Source organism: Aulonocara sp. 'chitande type north' Nkhata Bay, linkage group LG20 (assembly GCF_057382095.1).
Source record: "Aulonocara sp. 'chitande type north' Nkhata Bay isolate Kocher_YH1m ecotype deep benthic linkage group LG20, A_spYH_male_GT1.1, whole genome shotgun sequence".
NCBI classification, from domain to species: Eukaryota; Metazoa; Chordata; class Actinopteri; order Cichliformes; family Cichlidae; genus Aulonocara; species Aulonocara sp. 'chitande type north' Nkhata Bay.
This window is the reverse complement of record NC_141363.1, coordinates 35,435,116-35,453,861: the sequence shown is the minus strand read 5'-3', so window position 1 is coordinate 35,453,861 and position 18,746 is coordinate 35,435,116. Positions and strand designations below refer to the sequence as shown.

At 43.3% G+C, this 18,746-nt stretch overlaps 1 protein-coding gene across 1 annotated transcript in view; it reads right to left on the bottom strand.

Moving 5' to 3' along the window:
* Positions 1 to 18,746, bottom strand: part of camta1a (calmodulin binding transcription activator 1a) — a 277,762-nt gene that overhangs the window by 57,806 nt on the left and 201,210 nt on the right. Inside the window, exon 6 of the mRNA XM_086276641.1 lies at positions 4,489 to 4,560. Coding sequence (XP_086132767.1) covers positions 4,489 to 4,560 — 72 coding nt within the window. The remainder of the gene's footprint in view (positions 1 to 4,488; positions 4,561 to 18,746) is intronic.

Sequence of the window (18,746 nt, the reverse complement as noted above, 5' to 3'; positions counted from 1 at the left end):
TCTGAGCAGCTATCTGTCTCAGCAGCAATTTGGATTCATTGTTTGCAACCCCAGATAACTGTGGTGGTACTTTCCTTCAGTCTCAGCCATTTGCGGGGATGGGCCAGACATTCTTAAGTGGTCTAATGCCATAGAGAGGTGGAGGTAGTGTGGCAGGAATGAGCAGATTGAGAGTGAGAGGTGAAAAGAACAAATGAAAATGAATGGAATGAGAGAAGACCCCCCTCGCAGGTCTTTATTCCTGTCCCCTGTCTCATTACCCAGGCTTTGACTCAATAAAGAGTGGATAAAGAGTGGATAAAGAGGCACACACCCACTGGTTAACCCCCTCCACCCCCTACCTAAAACACCTTTCACTAACCTCACTCCGTCTGTCATTCTCATTTCTCGCCTTCTGGATTTCTTGCACTGTTACACACATATCCAAAAATACTGACACACTGTCCTCTTTCGCTCTATACTACTATAGGTTTTTTCTTCCTTAAAATCTTTAAATGCATCTTTTTCTCCAACTCGCCCTGCAGTGTGTTTTTTTTCAGCTCAACTTTTTAAAAGTTGTGTCCATCTCACTCTCTCATTCACAGTCTGTCTCTACCCTCTCTGTCCTCTGTGTTCCCTCCCTGTCGGTGGTGTGTAATAGGAGTTATTTTCATCCCTGTCTCTCCGTGACTGTGGCTGCTGGATGGCTGAATATTTACATTTTTCACTCACTGGTGACCTTTCCCTGTTGCCGCTCTGGGAGCTCCAGTCTCCTTGCTGCTCTGCTGTTGACAGACTACTGCCTGCAAATCTCATATGGACACAGCAAATGGTACACAGGGAGTCAGGGACAGAGAGTTCAGAGACTAGAGGAAGGTGGAAAAAGAGAGAAAGAGAATACGAAAGAGACTGTAACCAGGCTGACTGTCAGTTGTCTGAATGAAAGTGGCAAGAAAAGACAGAGGTGCTGAAGGTCTATCTGCATCTGCAGAGATATGGCCTGAAGTGTAATCCTTTACCTCTGGTATCACTGTATCACTGTGACTGTGGTTTCTTGTCAGCCCAGATGGTCTGCAATAAACTGCCTGAAAAGAGATGTAAATCTGGGGTTCCAGAAATGCTTAGTGCCAAAGAAAATGCACGTTTGTAAATAAATGCTTTTTATCCGGCAGCAGAAGGTGCTTATTCCTTTGAACAAGTGGATGTGTTAGCTGCACACACGCAGCTCGAGCCGTGGGTGTAACAAGAACTGCTGAGCAGTGTAAGAGATGGGGGCCAAGGATTCACTAACCAGTTGTTCTTAACTGATGCTCTACAGTTAAAGGAAAGAAAGGCAGAGTCAGTGAACTTCTCAAAATTTCATGAGTGATTATGTGCGTCTATCTTGTAGCTGGCAGAAAGCGAGGTTTAAAATGAAGGTTGCAGTTTTGAAAAGCGAGTGACCCAGTTTGACCTCAGCTCTGTGTTATTCACTTTCAGTTCGGTGTGTACATGTTTCTGAAAGTCTGCATGTGTCCTTGTGTTGTGTATGTGTCAAGCGCAACTTTCCCCTGACTTTCCCTGGAAATGTGGCTATTTTTCATCCTCGAGTCATGCTCCTCTAGCTCTGAAATTGACTTCGGCTAGAGAGGATAGAAAAAAGAGCATGTTCACATTCTAGGCCTGTCTGAAAACAATGCCATTATACCCATATGTAAGTTAAGGGTGTTGTCATCACTGAAAAATTCTTCCTCTCTAAACTGGCCCCACAGAGATTCCTTACTACTGCATTGCCATGTCGGTGATGGAAGATGAAATCCACAGTTCTCCTTCGGTGCTAATATTCATTCTGAAATTCAGCTGAACAAAATCTGAAGATTCAGCAGTCTGAATTAGTCAAATCAAGTGGTGTCTTCCAAAGTTATACAGTCTTCAGTATGAAATCCCCTCTTACTATCCCTCCACTACACAAGGGAAACAGTAGAACCACACAAAGGTGATTTAAGACCAAAAACAATGTAGGTTTGGATGATTTGATTCTATTGTTTTGATATTAAAGTATTTTTGCATAGAACAAGGACTGTGGGTTTTGTCCCCAATCACTTAAACTAAAATGGCCAAAGGGGGATCTCAGCCATTACACAAATGAAAAAAGCATACCAACAGCCAGTAACTACTCGCATATGCATATGGCAATATAATAAATTCATAAGTGACCGTTGGCGTCTATCCCAGCAGAGTGTGGGCGAGAGGTGGGGTCCATCATGAGGCCATCCCCTAAATATGCTAATATTATTTCATTGTGTAGCTCATCACATGCAGAATAGCCACTCTAAATGTCAAATTCTGCTGAGTACACAGGAGCAAGTCATTAGTATGAGTATTGTAAAACATACTGTATTTATAGTGCTTGAGCACAACAGAGTTACAACAATTTGTGAACACTGTTGGGGCTGCCGTGGAAGTGGAAGAGGAATAAGGATGTGTGAGAGTGTAGCCAAGACAAGAAAACACAATATAGGAAGGTGAAATACACATACACACAGCACTTCTTCTGATCCACTGCAAGGCACCGCATTTGGTGGGAGGTGAATGAGATGGGCATGACAGGACGTCTACTCTTCCCATAATTATTTTACTTTTTTATTAGTTTTTGGGTATCGATAATCTATAGCAGCGCTGCATGTTTACTGCACCGGTCTGTCTTGTGTGGCTGTTGTGGGAAAAGAAAACTGTTTTTCTTCACATTATATGCAAATGTAAGTGCTCTCTTGGTTCACAAAGTAGAATGTAAAACCTTGTGCTCTTGAAATCAACATCTGAAGAGTATTCACTCTGACACAAAAGCAGCCAGTTATCATGAGAATAATAATAGACTGGTGCAGTAGGCTTTCAATGTCAGTGACATTATAAGATGAGCAAAAAAATTCCAGTCATTCTAATGAGATAGCTAAACATTTTGACCACGCTGTTTTTGCACAATTGAAAAAAAAGAAGCTCTCGTTTTGCTGGCAACGACTTATTCATTGACACAATAACTTCATCTTGACGCTTTGAGTTAAACATCTTGGGTGAGTTACAGCTTTTTGTGAAATAACTACAGTGGTTTGCTGCATTTTTGAGCTGTTTTTGATGTTCAGTGTGCAGAACTTTAATCAATGTTTCACGAAATGTAGCAAAACATTTGAAAAAAAGCTGTAAGAGAAAATATTTGAAGATTTCTTGAAGATTTCCTTAAGAGGTGCTGCTCATACCACCGTGCAATGGATGAGGTAGTAGAGGCCAGAGCAGTTCAATAAAGTTGCTTAATGTTCATTTTGTCTCGTGAGGGACAGTGCAGGGTAAAATAAACTGTTATCGTGAGAGAACAGAGAGGGTTATTGCGTGCGATATGAAAGACTTCCAGTATGTGGTTGTCACCGCAAGTAATCCGATGAACACCAGATTATTTAGGCTGAAGTCAACCAAAGTGGGTTTGCTTGCTCAAATCCCAATAGGAAGGTGGAGTCATGTTTTTATCTTCTAGAGTAATTATTTCCATCTGTCACACACACTGCCAACATAAAGCAATAGAAAAACAAACAGTTTTTGTGTGAACGCTTTTATTTACTGTGGGAACGCTCAAATTATTTTAAGCGTTCCCAGAGTATTTAAGCAATTTTTCAGCCTAGTTTTTCCTCTTTTGTCTTTTGCCCCCACTGGTCTGCTCTCCTGTTTTACTATCAGTCATTTTATGTGGGAGGGGAGGGATGGTTGTAAGGTTTGTGGGAGGAAGGGATATTGGCTCGATGGCACGTGATGATGTTTTCTCAGTCTAGTCAGTACACACATTTAATTTTAAACTGAGGCACATTAGCCAAAGTATATTTATCCCACAGATGTTTTTTTCTTCTTGTACACAGAGATGGATTGATCGATAGACAGACAGACAAACAGACACAGTCTCCACAACCTCCTTTCCTCTGTGTGTATGCTTTATGCTCCCTTAAAACAGTGTGTGTGTGTGTGTTGGTGTGTGAATGGCTGTATCAGACACCTTCCAACAATAATAGCTGCCATGCTAAACGAGAATGATGAGACGTATTGGGTAGGTGATCAAAGGACTACTATTTACAACCACTCTCAGCCTGCAGACTTGACGACCCACAATAAGCACACTATACTGTACAGGGAACCTCTTCCATCATGCTTTTACTGCCCATCACTGCAGCTGTTAGACAGGGGAGATGGCAAAGCTTTTAGCTGACTGAGATACCGGCCGTGCTGGACGGCGTGTATGGGCAATGCCATCAGAAAACTGAATGACTGGGAAAGATAAGGAAAATGGAAGCTGGGAAGAGAAAAGAGAAGGCCGAGAGGGGGTAGTGGAGGGATAGGTTGATGTGTCCCTGCTGGCTGTCACGAGAAAATGCTCCGGTTAAATAGAAAGTGATATCACGCAACTCATTCAAGTTCTTGTGAATTGGCAGTTAGAGTCTTCAGTAAACTGAAGCGTGGTGAACTGTAAAAGAGGCAAAGGGGAGTTCTTACCTGGAGAAGCCAGTAGCACCTACGGTGGAAGGTGGGGATGATGGAGGAGTGGACGTAGCAGCCATATAGACACTGGACAGAAGTGAGATAGCAGAGAAAGACAGAAAAGGGAGACAAAAAGAGCACATTACACAACAGTAAAGTCCAGGAAATAGACCGACCTCTCAGCTAACCATGGCAGCTGTGACCTTTGAAACCCTGACCTCTTCTCTCCGTATGATAACTCCCACAAGGACCTGCTGGCAGATGGCCAAGCTATTGTTCTTGAAAACAAAGACAGTGAGCTGATGGGAGAAACTGGATGGGTTAACCAGCATTTCATCACTGTCCCTACATAACCATATGACTTCTCCCCCGGTTCCCTCTCCCTCTTTTCCACTTATATCCTGTCCTCCTTGGAAAGTACCTTTGACAGAATGATTCAGGTGTTTCTTACTTCAACCCCCCCATCACCCCGTGGGGCAACCCTGCACATAACTAAAGCACAGTGTTATTAATATCCTTATCGTAAACAGATAATACTGTGCCTGGGGGCTCGTTACAGTGAAAAGAGCTAGGCGGGGCTGATAACGCATCCTGATATCTGGCGGAGGGGCCAGGAGACATTTTTCACCAGCCGGCAGCAGAGGCAAACGCAACGAAGCACCACGCACTGAGGAACAGCAGCAAGGCAGCACTTAACCTCCTTCCATCCCCACTCCTTCCCAATCCTTCTCTGGGAGACTCATGGCCGTGGCTCCCAGGTGACCTAAAGGGATGGCAGGGCTTTTGCTTGTTTACAGCAGCAACAAAAAAGTCTACAAAACTCCTTCCTTCCATAACCCTCACCAGCTAGGACACAGGCTGTGATTTTGTGTGATACAATATTTAGAAAAGGCAAGGGTAAAATGGATTGTTCTTTAGACATGAAGCCTGGTTCCCAGAGGAATAAGGCAGAGGAGAAGGCTGAGAGGGCTGAGCTTCATCCAAGTCCTCTTTGGTATAAATGTTTGATGAGAAATTAGGAGAGCTACCAGCTGTGGTGATACATACACTGTTAGTCAAAGTGCACATGCACATATGCACATGTTCACAGGAAGGTACAGCATCATCATTCAACACTTGTTGAGTAAGTAAAGGGAGGTTTCCTGGGGAGCTGTGAATGGGCAGAAAGAGGACTACATTATTTAATGATAAATAGGCACCTTGAAGTGTGCTATGTGTTTGTCTTCTTTAACCTGGTTAACTATGCATGGCCTACAGAAGAAATTTGCCTGTATATATAGAAAGTAGCTTGCCAACATCAAACTGCCTTGTTAATTACAGCTAGCACTGTACAGCAACACAGACTGGGCAAATGGATAAAAAAAGGCACATTACACAGTTAAAACACAAATACATCACACACAAGTACAAACTCATGTGTGAGGCTGCGTATATCCAGAATGTTCACCCATAGGAGTCTTATGACCAATTAACAAGAGTCAAATTAGCCTTGACTGTTTCACCAGGTGTTCCATTGTTCCATTCACATCTTTTGTGAACTCATTTCAATACTACTGAACTCTGCATGTGAGAGTTTGAGAGGGTGAATGCATGCAGACTGCCTCCTGTTCTTATTTTTTGCTGTACTCTCATCCATTACAGCTGTCTGAAAAGGATGTATGCCTCCTCCCACTCCCATAGCTCTGCCATCCATTACTCTACGCTGGCAATGGGCAGACACTTCCTCCCACACCCACAGTGAACTGAACATCACATTACTACAGTCGACTACAACAGCTATCGTCTCGCACATTTCTCCTGTGCAGTTTCGTGAGCATTTATGTCACAAACTCTACTTTGGACCCTTTTCATGAGATTAGTGATGCAACAAAGGACACTGGTCTATATGGCATTAAACTGTTTATGCATTTCACTACAGTCATGTGTTGAAAGTTCTGTGAAAGGTGCTTACAAACAGAAATGCCAAATTTCTGTTTGTGTAACGCTTGACTTTAAATTTCAGTGCCAGCACTGATACGACTTTGCACTTTCACAGCACACAGAAAATTGCAAACTTCTGGATGTCGCTCAAAAAAACCCAAAACTTGCTGTCTTGTTCATTCTGATTACAGAGCGTTTATTAATATATCATGGTTAATACTGCTATAGCCTAAAGCGCTTGGCCCACTGAGAGTGTGGTGTGGCAGTGTACAGTTGGATGGTATAACGGTATGGCATGCTCCTCTGGATTGACAGGTGGGCCGGTGCAACAGGCCTCTGTGACTAGGGCGACTGGGGAGTGAATAAATTAGCCCCCAGGCTGCTTTCCTTTCCCTCTGTTTACTCCATTTCTCAACCACACAAAGCAGCGTGCCAGACAAACAAGCAGCTTAAAGCATAACACAACTGTTGCACCTGTCATTGCCGATATACACAAGGCATCAAACACATTTTCCCCACACACACACACATCCATAAGCCTGCGAACCCTTACTCTACTGTAACATAAACACCAATTCACTCTTACAAACACACACATTTGCACACACACACAAACTCACAAAATTAGACATTGAGTTCTCAAGCACAAAACGACACCCACTCAGAATCATACATTTTCACACACCACAGGCTTTGACACTCATGCACACAGCTTTATGCATACTTACAGAAGAAATCACAACAGACCCCGACACAAAGGCATACCAAGAAAATGTTGAGAGCACGAGCACGCCCATACACACAAAGCTCATCATACTTGAGCGCTTATCAGTAATTCAAGACGCATATCAGTTACTGGTGTTTCTGCTGCTTTCTGCATGCTGAGTGTCTGGGTGACAAAGTGATGGCAGCAGAACCATTATTTGCTGTCTTTGAGCTGTGACAGATGACAGCACATCGCAGGGCAAGCAATTAAACCATAATTATAGACACATACACACATGTCCTCGCATAAAAAGTAGTTTCCCAATGTGTAATTTTGAAGAGCGTTTGCACACTGATACAAAAACATCGAACCCCCCCCCACATAATTGCATACGTGCTCACAAACACGGCCACGCAAATGTGGATCTATTATTAGTGTGGCGTCGTGTGCGAATATGAGGCACAGCGGAAGAATGACACAGAGCAGTTTATAGAAGAATTCACAAGTAGTGTGTCCATAATGTATTCATGTGCTGTCACTGCGGACAGCAAGAAAAAAGAGTTACAGCGACGTGTGTCCTCCAAAGTCAGACACTGATGCAGCAAATTCATTTGGTGTTGTCACTCAAGCAAGCGGCCAAGGCAATGAAATGCTGGCATGACCCAATGAGAGGGTATTATAGGACTGAACCCCTCCCCAAACACCCGTCGACCCCCTCGCCCCCTAAAACCCCTCCCAATTGGGGTGTCATCTGAAGTAGGGCAGGACCGCAGTTCACACGGGGCAATCAGGCCAGACAGTTTGTCTTAAATAAAGCCTTCAGATATAAAAGCAGAGCCACCACTGGCTACCTGTCTTGCCTCTGGAGGCCACCACTGCCCCTGGCCTGCCTGTTGCCCTGGCGACACCTCACTTACATTCATCCATCATGTCTGACAGGTGTCAAGCGCAGCAAGAGAGGAGCTAGTAAAATGCAAAGTCTGTGAAGGCAATACGGCAAGCAGACATGCAGCTATAAAGAGACTGAGAGAGAGGGGAAACTCTCTCATTAGACCATAATGATGTGTGAAGACAGTCCTAATCAGAGCGTGGCACCTTATTTATGTTGGCAATTTGCTGTTTTCCTGCCGTGATGCAAACGTGTTACTGTCAGAAGCTGCCACACATTTGTCTTTCTGTGAGATTGTTAGTCCCACTGTGAAGAGCGCACATGCATACACATTCACTTAGTGGCACACAGGAATGTGCACGTACATGGATAACTTGCCTGGCATTTTCGTAAAATAATACCCTGTTGTTTATGATTTCTTCCCTCCACCCAGCTCCCTTTTATAACGTCAGGCCAACTCTTTCAAGTAGAATTGTTCTATCTTTTTATGTAAGACTCATGTATCCTCTAATATTTCCTTCTCACCATTTGTTCGCACATACTCTATCATTGCTCCGGATGAGCATAACCTACTGTTGGATTTTGTGTAATTTTTTTTAGGCCTGGCTGTATTGAATGACTTGCTTTGCACTATTAAACAGTTGTTGACATGGATATCCACCTAGTGAAGCCACTTCTGGCTCACTGCTTCATTAGCGGGAATGTATCATTTTGTGTGTGTGTACTTCTGTTTGTGTGCATGTTTGCATATGTCTGTTCATATGGATGCCTGGGGCAGGTGATTCAGCCTGGGGCACAACAGCATAAATAGAGCTCACACTGCAGCCAATCAGGCAGTACTATACAACCCCATCCATGGAGGGAACACAAAATCCATACTCAATAGAGATTCATGGACCATGCAAAATTCAAACTACCCTGGCCATTGACAGCATCCATGATGACTATTGATCAACCAACGATTTCTGGCTCTATACAGATGTGATTAGATGACTTAGGGCTGAAAAGTGCCACTTCCAGTTTGGAGGATGAGCTCATTTTCGACTGATACCGTAATGCTCTGCATTTCACCTGCTTTCTTTACAGTCAGCCTCCCCGCTCTGCTCTCTCCCAATCGTTCAGTGGGAATCAAATTATCTATAGTGTCTGGTAAGGTGGCACTATGCCCAGAATGCCCATAATACACAGTAGATGCCTGTAAAGAAATGAGAGAGGGAAAATGCAGAGCTCTGGTATGGCACTGGCACTATGGCAGTGGTTTTTTATCCCTGCTATGTTTTCTTTATTAGGTTTTTCTTCTTTATACGCCTTTAAATAAGCCACAACTTGTAAAGATGTAACGGTATAATTCTTCAGTGCATCTGAAGACCTTAGCAACGGCTGATGAGACATTATACATAATAAATCAAAAGAGGCTTAGATTTATCTCTCCAGTCTTCTCCACTAGACCAGCTGCTGCTTCTAAATCAGTCAAAACTGAGCGAGCTACAAAATGAATTGGCAGACTGCGCCTGAGCTGAGGAGAAAAATGGAAAACAAACCTAAATTCCTCAACAAAGCAAAACAAATGATGCTCTGGAAAAATGTTATGGAAATGACTGTCTCTAAAAATAGCATACTCATTGTAAAATAAACACAAACAGTTGATAAACAGGCCCCGAAGAGGAGAATTAATTAGCCACGCTGGACGTGTAAACACAGCTATACATCAAGTTCAAGAGAAAAACAATAACAGGACTGAGGCAGTTAGAGAGAAACCCCTGACCACTTGCAACACTGAATACCTTTACTCTGTCTAGCTTCATTCCTGAGGCTGAGGAAAACTAGAAATTCAAGACCAAACCGAGGAAAGACATTTTCCGGAGAAAAACCTTGGCAGTGAAGTTGGAATACAAGAATTACATATTGAGTTGGGGGAGAAATAATAGTAGGATCAGAGACGGGAAGAAGAATACAGAGGTAAAAAGACAGACGAGAGGATATAGGATTTATAGATACGTTTCCACACATGCGAGAGGAAGCTCACGCTCATGCCCATGCACGTCAGTCTCCCTGACTGAAGACACTGTGTCTGTTGATGCTAATGCTAGCCAGCTGGGCTCACAGCCAAAGGTATTAAGTGGAATCGAATTCCACCAAACTAGCTTTAATCAGCAGGTTTTTAAGGTTAGAATTACTTTCCCTCTCCTCCAGCCTGCTGGCCAAGGTTAAAGCAGAGACAGGCAGGGGCTGGGCTCAGCTAATGGGATGGAGGGGTGGCATGGGCCCTACGGCATGCCACCACATTCCAACACACAAAGACACAAGTATATCAAGTTACACCTGCACTGCCCGTACAGGAGGCAAAATACAGTTTTTCCCAGTTGCGTTCTACGTACAGTTATAAAGAAAATGCAGCTTGTGTTAGTGGAACACATTCAGACCAGCCTTAAAAATGCAGCCAAAGGAAATATTTCTTATAGAATCATCAAGGGAAATTCTTTATAACAGAGGTAGCTAAGTAAATAAAATCTACAGTAAAAGACTCACATTCATGCTTGTGTTTAAATAGGTAGTTGTTGGTTTTGCCTTTTAGATGGTAAGTGCCTTGACATATCAATATAAAGAGAAAGGGGGGATGTAGTAAATGCCCATGACTTAACTCTTTAGGTCTGCACTTACTGTGGCATTTCAGTTGACACGGTCATGCTGCAGATGGAGGAACATACATATAAACACATCAAATATGATTGTTGGGTTTTTCTCTGTATCTATGAAGTGCCTTGAGGCGACTTTTGTTGTGATTTGGCGCTATATAAATAAAATTGAATTGAATTGAATTGAATTGAATCAAATAAACAAACCCTGATCAGTTTTGTTACTGTAGCTATATATTTTCTGATTGCAGCACTGGATAAAGGCCAATTCACTTAAAGTAAGCCAAACAGAAATGCTGAAAACCTTTTCACAAAAAGAGGTGAAATGACTGGACAAGTGGATATACTGGGCAGTTTTGTTTTTTTTTTTACATTTCACAAAGAGCCAACTGACATCTTGCCTTGACCTCAGCCTACGACAGCAGTCAAGTCATTGATGGCTGTCAACAAAAGAAAGCTCTATAAACCTTGCAGCTCTTCTGTCAGATTCTCAAAAGTCAAACTGTGTTTCTATAGTAGCCACAATATAAGAAGAAGCCTACATATGCAAGGGTAACAAACTTTCTCTGTCCACTTTTCTCTCCACGGTTTTTTTTTTTCATATCTTTTCGCTCCCTTAGGCTGACTTTTCTCCAGAAAGAGGCCTTACTTTGGAGATCTATTACATATTAAATTATAACTGTACCTCAAGTAATGTCTTTGTTTTTGAAGTGCTAATGGTCTGTCCTCAAAATCTCTGTTTGAACCCAGAACATCTTAACAAAGCAAAATAGCTTTAGTTAGAAGTCTGCGTGAGGTTAGCAAATTATACAAACGTGGGGGATGGCAGGTTACAAATGGATACTAAGTATATGTGTAAAAGGTGAAAAGGTAAATGGAAACTGGTCATTATCTCAAGACACCACTTTCTTATCACTCTAACCTTTGAGCTGACCTCGAGATTGCCGGTGTTGAATAGAAATGAAAAAACGTCACAAAGCAAAAAGACTAATGAGGAACTGTTTGCATTACATGCCTGGCCCTTTCAATGATGACAGACACTTCATTCCATTAAAACTGGAGTAATGCATACAGCAGCCAGGTTATCAAGCCACAGCTTAAAGACACGAGGTTGGAGGTCACGTTTTAGCTGTCATTTTTAGTGGGTAGGAAACAGCTGAGTCTAAGAAGCCTTTCCCGTACCCTGTCTCTCAATTGCGCTTAGTCAAACACAAATGCATGTGCTGGAGACTGGCCAAAGAGATATTAAGCCAGAACATGAATATATATTCACATATACTTTGAGGGAAAAGCTGAAGAAGATTACAGGTAAAGATTTAGCTGCAGCAAGCATACAAGCAAAACAGATCTCAAATTCAACAATGTCCTTAAAAGCTGACATGTCCTTATTTAAATAACAAATTAATGGCAGAATCACAGTATGAGACTGATGCCTCTTATTAAGCATAGATGGCATTGTTTGAATCTCTGTGACCGTCTATTAACCTTCGCTTATGTTAGCTGAGGTAAGGATAAAAGTACCACAGCATAGAAAAGGGGACTGTGTCCTCTGCATTAATAAGAGCAAACATCCAACCCACTGTTTGCCCCTAAATGCACACACAATGGAGACCTGCTGAAGATGACATCACAGACCTCTGATTCCCTGCTGTGGGTTATGCCAGCCAGACATGCTGCCTGATTGTAAGAGAGAGCCCAGATTTGTAATGCTGCACACTTCTGTTAGGGCTGATTAGCAGAGGCTCACGCCTTCTCCCCCTGCTGTGATCTATAGGCACTCAAAATTTCTAATATCTCCGGTGTGAGCAAGGAAGAGCTGAGACAGACTGTAAATCACGAGTCCTACTGACTGAAGGAGAAAAAAGGGGATAGATGAATGGAGAGAAAGACAGAGAGCGTGAGTGACAGAGAAAAATATTCAGCGTGTATGAAAACATGAAGGGGGTAGAGAGGAATGGAGAAAATTATTAAGGGAATGAGGTGAGAGGAGAGGGACTAGTGCACATGTAGGGGAGAGAGGAGCACAGATCAAGGAGGCATGAGAGAGTTAGGGAGGAGAGAAGAAAGGAGAGAAGAGGAGATATGATTACCAAGGAAACAGCAAGAAAAAATCTTTTTGCCGGGGAGAAAGAGACAGAGTGTGTGGAGTAGACAAAGAGGAGAAAGAGCATGGGGGGAAGAAAGGGAGTGGGAGGACAGAGAGAGACACCGAGAGAGAGACAGAGAGAGGAGAGGATAGAATGAATGCTAACAGGGAGCCCAAACCCAGTACTGAGGCTTTATCCTTCACAGGCGGAGGAGCAACAATCGCAAACACATTTTCTCTCGCCCTGGCCCTAAGAGAGATAAAAAAGCAATTTGTATTCTATTCCTATTCAGCGTCGCTTGGCCTGTTTCTCTGCCTGCATATTTGTAAACACAGCTTTGTCAGAGCAGCTTAATCTTCCCAACACAAACACAGACTACAGGAATGAGGGGCGAGAAAGGGTGAGTAGGGATGGGGGGGGGGGGGGGGGGGGGGGGGGGGGTCGGGTCGGGTAAAGGACGAGAAGGAAGGAAAGTTGGGGGGTAAGAGGGTGAGGATGGAAGGAGAGGTTTGTGGAGCAGCACAGGGTCGCAGGAGGGCATCGAGAATCAGAACTCGTTTCTGTCTCTGATGCCACAGGATGTCCTCGTGTCAAACTCTGGAAGTCCCACTGTGTCACATACAAACACACACATATATGTACACACACCGCTGGCTGAACTGCTCACCCCTTGTCATCATCTCTACTGGCCTAAAGTCCAGCAGGCTGGACAAATGACAGAGGCAAAAGAACAAGCAAATCAGTCGACATCAAACGACGCTGGTGTAACAGATGGAACGGACGGGCCCGTGTGCTTCCTTAACTGTCACCAGACTCCTATTTAGTGCTTAAGCTGCACATTTTGCCTGACATGGAGCATACAGGCATGCACCTCCAGCTTTCAGGGAGACAAAAGGTTCTGCAAGGGCCAAGCCACAGCTGTTTCTCACGTGGAAAGAGGAACATGCCAATGCAACCAATTATATATTAAAGCGCAGAGACTGAGATGGGGTTAGCTAGAGGGAGGAAGTGAGGGGACTTGGAAGTGGCGATCGTCTGTGTGCACACTGGTTTACGGAGGCGTGAAATTAGGCAGAGTGACACCTGCCAATATGCACTGCATTAAAGCGCACTAGGCTCACCAGGGTTTTTTGTTGTTTTTTTTGGCCTTCCATATCACTCAGTAGGTCTCTTTCATTCTCCCTCATTTTGTTCCACCATACTTTGACAAGTTTTTATTATGGCCCACAGTGCCCAATTAAAGATTGATAGCTGCCCCCTCCATTCCCTACACTCTGGGTAAGATGGTGGTCTACTTCAGAGCATAGAAACCACCTTCATCAGCTTCTGTGTGCTTCTTTTACAACTATAGTCTCTTCACCCCTCTTTAGTCCCTGCAGAAGGCAGCACACCTAATTTGGACAGCCAGACTCAACAGCAGGATTAAAAGGATCGAGAACAAAGACAGTAATGACATCGATCATTGAGGTGCTATAAAACCAGCAGCAATCTTGTTCTGACTGTATAGGCTGCCTCCTATGTTATATCCGCTGCGTTAGATCCCCTGGAATTGTAATAATAAACCAACAAACTGAATTTAAAATGATAATAATAACACTTGACATGAAGTTGTTTCTCTGCTAATGCAAATACCCTTGAGTTTGGCACTTTCAGGTTTAAATAAAGGTCAACAGCATCATACTGAAAACAAAAGTATATTATAGAGCCATCAGCTAAAAGATAACCATACTGACATTGTGAGGCACATTTAACACTGACAAAACATTCCATTTATTTTGTGTAATAGTAATCGGTGAGTAATTGATCTAATAGGCAATTTTTTTTTACTTTGCCAGTGATCATAAATGTGACTGTGTGTGTGTTGGGAGAGCTCAGATTCAGAGAAATGAGGACTGCAACAACAGACAGATAGACAGGCAAAGAAAGACAGGGAGAGCTGCAGATTCACAGCAGGCAGATGGAAGGGCCTGCGAGCCCCAAGGCAGCCCTGTGATGAAGACAGTGGGGAATGCAATGGAAGGGGTCCATATTATGTGTGGCTGGTGAGTGGGGGAGCTGGTTGGTTAAGGGGGTGAGGTAAGGCAGACAAGAGAGAGTGCGTAAGAGAATGAGAGCGAAGGAAAAAATCAGCCAGTGAGCCAAAATGAGGGAAAGGAAAGCAAATGAAAAGTGACATTTTAATTCAGAGGGCTTCTTCTGCCTGAGTTATTATGAGATGTTTGTAAGCTGGCTTGTTCATGCATCTCCCCTGGCCTTGTGCCTGGCTCCTTCTCAGTGAGGAGACCTGTGGCGCTAACCTGTCTTTATCAGAGCTGCACAGCAGGGGACAGCACTCTGCCACCATCTCTCCTTTGATCCTCCCACTTCTAGCATGGCTCCCTGACTTCCTCCCCCTTTTCCTCCCTCCTTTATTCACTCCTCCACCATTGCTCATATGCAAAATGTCTTTCTGCGGAGCGAAGGCCCTTTGATATGGCCAAAGGCATCCGTATTCCCTCCGCTTTTAATTATCTGAAATTCTAATCTGGACATCAATGGTTAACTTTGGCTTCATGCAAACTCTTGGAAACACTCTGGACAAAACTAAAAAGTGAAGAAATCTGAAATAGTGGCAGGGCCAGAATGAGAGTCCCACTGTAACAATTATGTTGAGAAAAAAATATGACTGAGACTGAAATGATTTGACATTCTGGCTGGGTGAAGCTTAGTGTCTGAAGATAGAAGCCTGACCAGGGTATGTGATTTCAACTGTAGGAGAAGAAAGGCCATGAGGGCTGTATTGGGCTGGGGCAGCAGCTAGGGAGCAGACAGATAAAAGAGACAGACAGATAAAGGAGGCAGACAAATAGAGGAAGGGAATTATAGGTACACTCAGATGGGCTAAAACGTACCTGAAATACCAGACAGGTACAACCTGGCAGCCAAAACAGACAAGGATGGAGGAGGGGGTCTGAATGTAGCAAATTCAATCAGGTAGAGAGATGTGTGCACACATATACAAATACAAGTACAACCAGCCAGACAAGAACATGGATAGATGCATTGTATGAATACAAAAAGGGGGTGTGATGTGAAATGTAACAGTAAAACAGAAAGGGAAAAGGACCCTGAGCAAAGTCAAAGTGAAAACGAGAGAGAGAGAGAGAGAGACAGAGACAGACACGGGGATGGTGGTGGGGGTGGTGGTGGTGGTAAGTTGGAGTGCTGACAGGTCTCCAGAGGTTGTAATATATAGCAGCGTTTCAATCTCTCAACAGCAACTACAGCCCTCCTTTTTCATATCCTTCCACAGTCTGAGGACGGAGAGACACTTCTGTCCTTCTGAGCCAAATCGGCATTGAGGATGATATAATGTGGACATTTTTTGACATTATATCCTAAAATCTGGACGGTTATTTGTGGCAGGATGTGTTCTCCGTTCCCATTCTATCCTGAAATCTCAAGGTTACTAATACTAAAGGATGGATATAAAATGCCAACGTCAAACACGTTTCTATGTTTGTCTTGTACTGTTTCCCCTCTCCCTGAAAGGTTCGAGACCAATGGTTGATTTATCTGCTGCATGCACCATTAATCCTGCAACCATGCATGCCTCTGCTGAATAATTGATCTTTGTGCTACTGTAACTAAATCCGTCAAAACAATGACATCCCACCTCCTTCTCTTTAACTCTCTCCTTCCTATTGCTTGGTAGCAGAGGTGGGGATGGAAAGGGTCAGGGCTAGATGGATCCATGTTGCATCACAGTAAAGAGTGGGAGGCTGTTGTTCAACCACCAGAGGGAGTTTCCCTCCTCTGTTATTATGTAAGTATCCAGAGAGGAAGCCCGGCCACTTGCCCAAATACACAAACAAAAAATATAGAGATGTTGTTGACAGGGTAGTTTGACAATGCCACCACCTCCACTAGAGTCCTGGCAGCCAAGTGAGTCAGGGCTGAGCGCAGCAATGACCTCCTAAGGTGATCGGCTCTCAACTCTCTGTCTAGACCTCAACAAACAGCTGCTCGGTCTGGAGCAGAAGGGAAACAATGACCCTTAATTTATGTCCACACCCTCCCTTCTTCCTCCCTCTGCCTGTCTCTTTGACTTGTTTTTGCATACTGCATTTAAAGTAATAAGTACAGTATCTCCTTGAATGCCACAGTGCTATAAATCAGAGGAAAATAGACCTGTCATCTTAGTAAACAATGCATGGGACCAGTTATCATTAAAAGCAAAAGAGTTCTAGAGGATGCCTGGCCATGCATACGGATGAGGATGGGACCAATCTACCAATCTCCTTGGCTCACCCTAAGTTTCTAGGCTGTCCTGTGAGTACACATACACATATGCACATGCTTACAGACACGCACATGAACAAATAGAAGAAGGCCGGGCATACAAAAACTGCTTTAGTTTCTTATTTTGAGATGTCTAATGTCATCTTTCTCAGCGAAAGAAGGCTATTATTTCAGAACAATTTGGAAAAGGTTTCGGGACACAACAGAATATAGATTTGTGTTTACTGATTACCATATGTCAAAAAGGTTATTGAGGGAAAATAGCAAAAGGGCTGTTGCTGCACAATTTGAAAGAGAGGAGATTTTCCTTTTCAAAAACAAAAAGACTATTGTGTCTTTGTCTTAAAGTAAAACATAATGTACAGTTATGCTGCAGAATTGGATCCCAAAGGCACCGAAAGATGTTGATTTCCTCAGGCTTCCCAAATAACAGTTTGATTATGATATTTACGCTGTATAATGACTTCTTATGACAAATAGCGTACGATCACAGAGTCATTCAATCATAACATGTTGGTCGAAGTGACATTACTAAGATTTAGGTCAGTGCTTGGAAAATGAGCTCCGGATTCGATTGCAGAGACGACATTGTTCAATGTCACAACAGTGCCATGAAAATTTAGGATCATTTGTTATGTAGTGCCATCAATGTTTATGACAGCCAATCCATCGTCAAGTAAGCTGTATGTCAACCTTTATGTCAGCTTTATGACACATGGATCGCATAAAATGTCATGGAATGCCATGTCTATGTTTCTAGACACCCGAGCCCACGCGATGGATACAATTCTCAAAGAGAAAATCACAAGCTTTAACACATGTTTGCAGAGCAGAGTTGATACCCTTCATGTTAATCAGGCACCAGCGTTTCTGTACCCCTGTGTAAGGTGGGCAGGAGAATGGCTCCCGGCAGCAATTTGTATGCAAAGCTGCATATCCTCCTTCCATAGCTGAGGCCCCTCAGGTGTAACTGAGTGGAGGTTCCTGGTGGCACTCTGCCCTCTCCTGCCTAAATGAGATTGGATTGGAGTCTCCCTCATCTCTGTGTGCACACATTCCCTTGCTCTTCCAAAAGGAAGCCCAGTCACAGACATTGTGGCGAGATACAGTGATCAGTAAGATACCCACAAAGAGGAATACTAAAAAACAGAGAATCTAGAATCAAGAGATTTGCACTAAAATTTACCCACCTGCTGATTTTACGAGCCTGAATGAATACAGGAGCCAGTGTTACAGATGAAGATTCATCTGGTTTCTTATGGCAGTGACCGTCTCCTTCTAGATGTATAAGTTACTCTAAAGACGGCACTGTTTGAAAGCCGTTGTTACACCGCATTAGCTCATTGAAAACATGGTGTATCCCTAAGTGATACTTGATGAGAATGAAGATGGCTATATATCTGTGTATACTGTACCTACAAACAGGCCTCCAGCAGTAGTTGTGCTTTACAGTAATAGACTTTGGTGAGTAAAGTGCTGCACCTGCACTTTTAAAGTGGATAGAATTGCAGTGCTACAGAGTTCATAAAGGGGAATATGGGAGAAAAAGGGGAAAAAAATATGTGCAAAGTGGAATCTCTGTCTCAAGCCTTTTTTAAGCCTAACAGAGGTTGTTATCTGTCACATACACACCACAGACACACACAGACTTAATTAAAGTTCCTTTTCCATCTGATGTTCATGGTTGGGCTGTGTTGTCTGTCTCTGTCTTGTGATAAATTCATTCTGCCTGGCAGATATGAGCCAGTTGATCT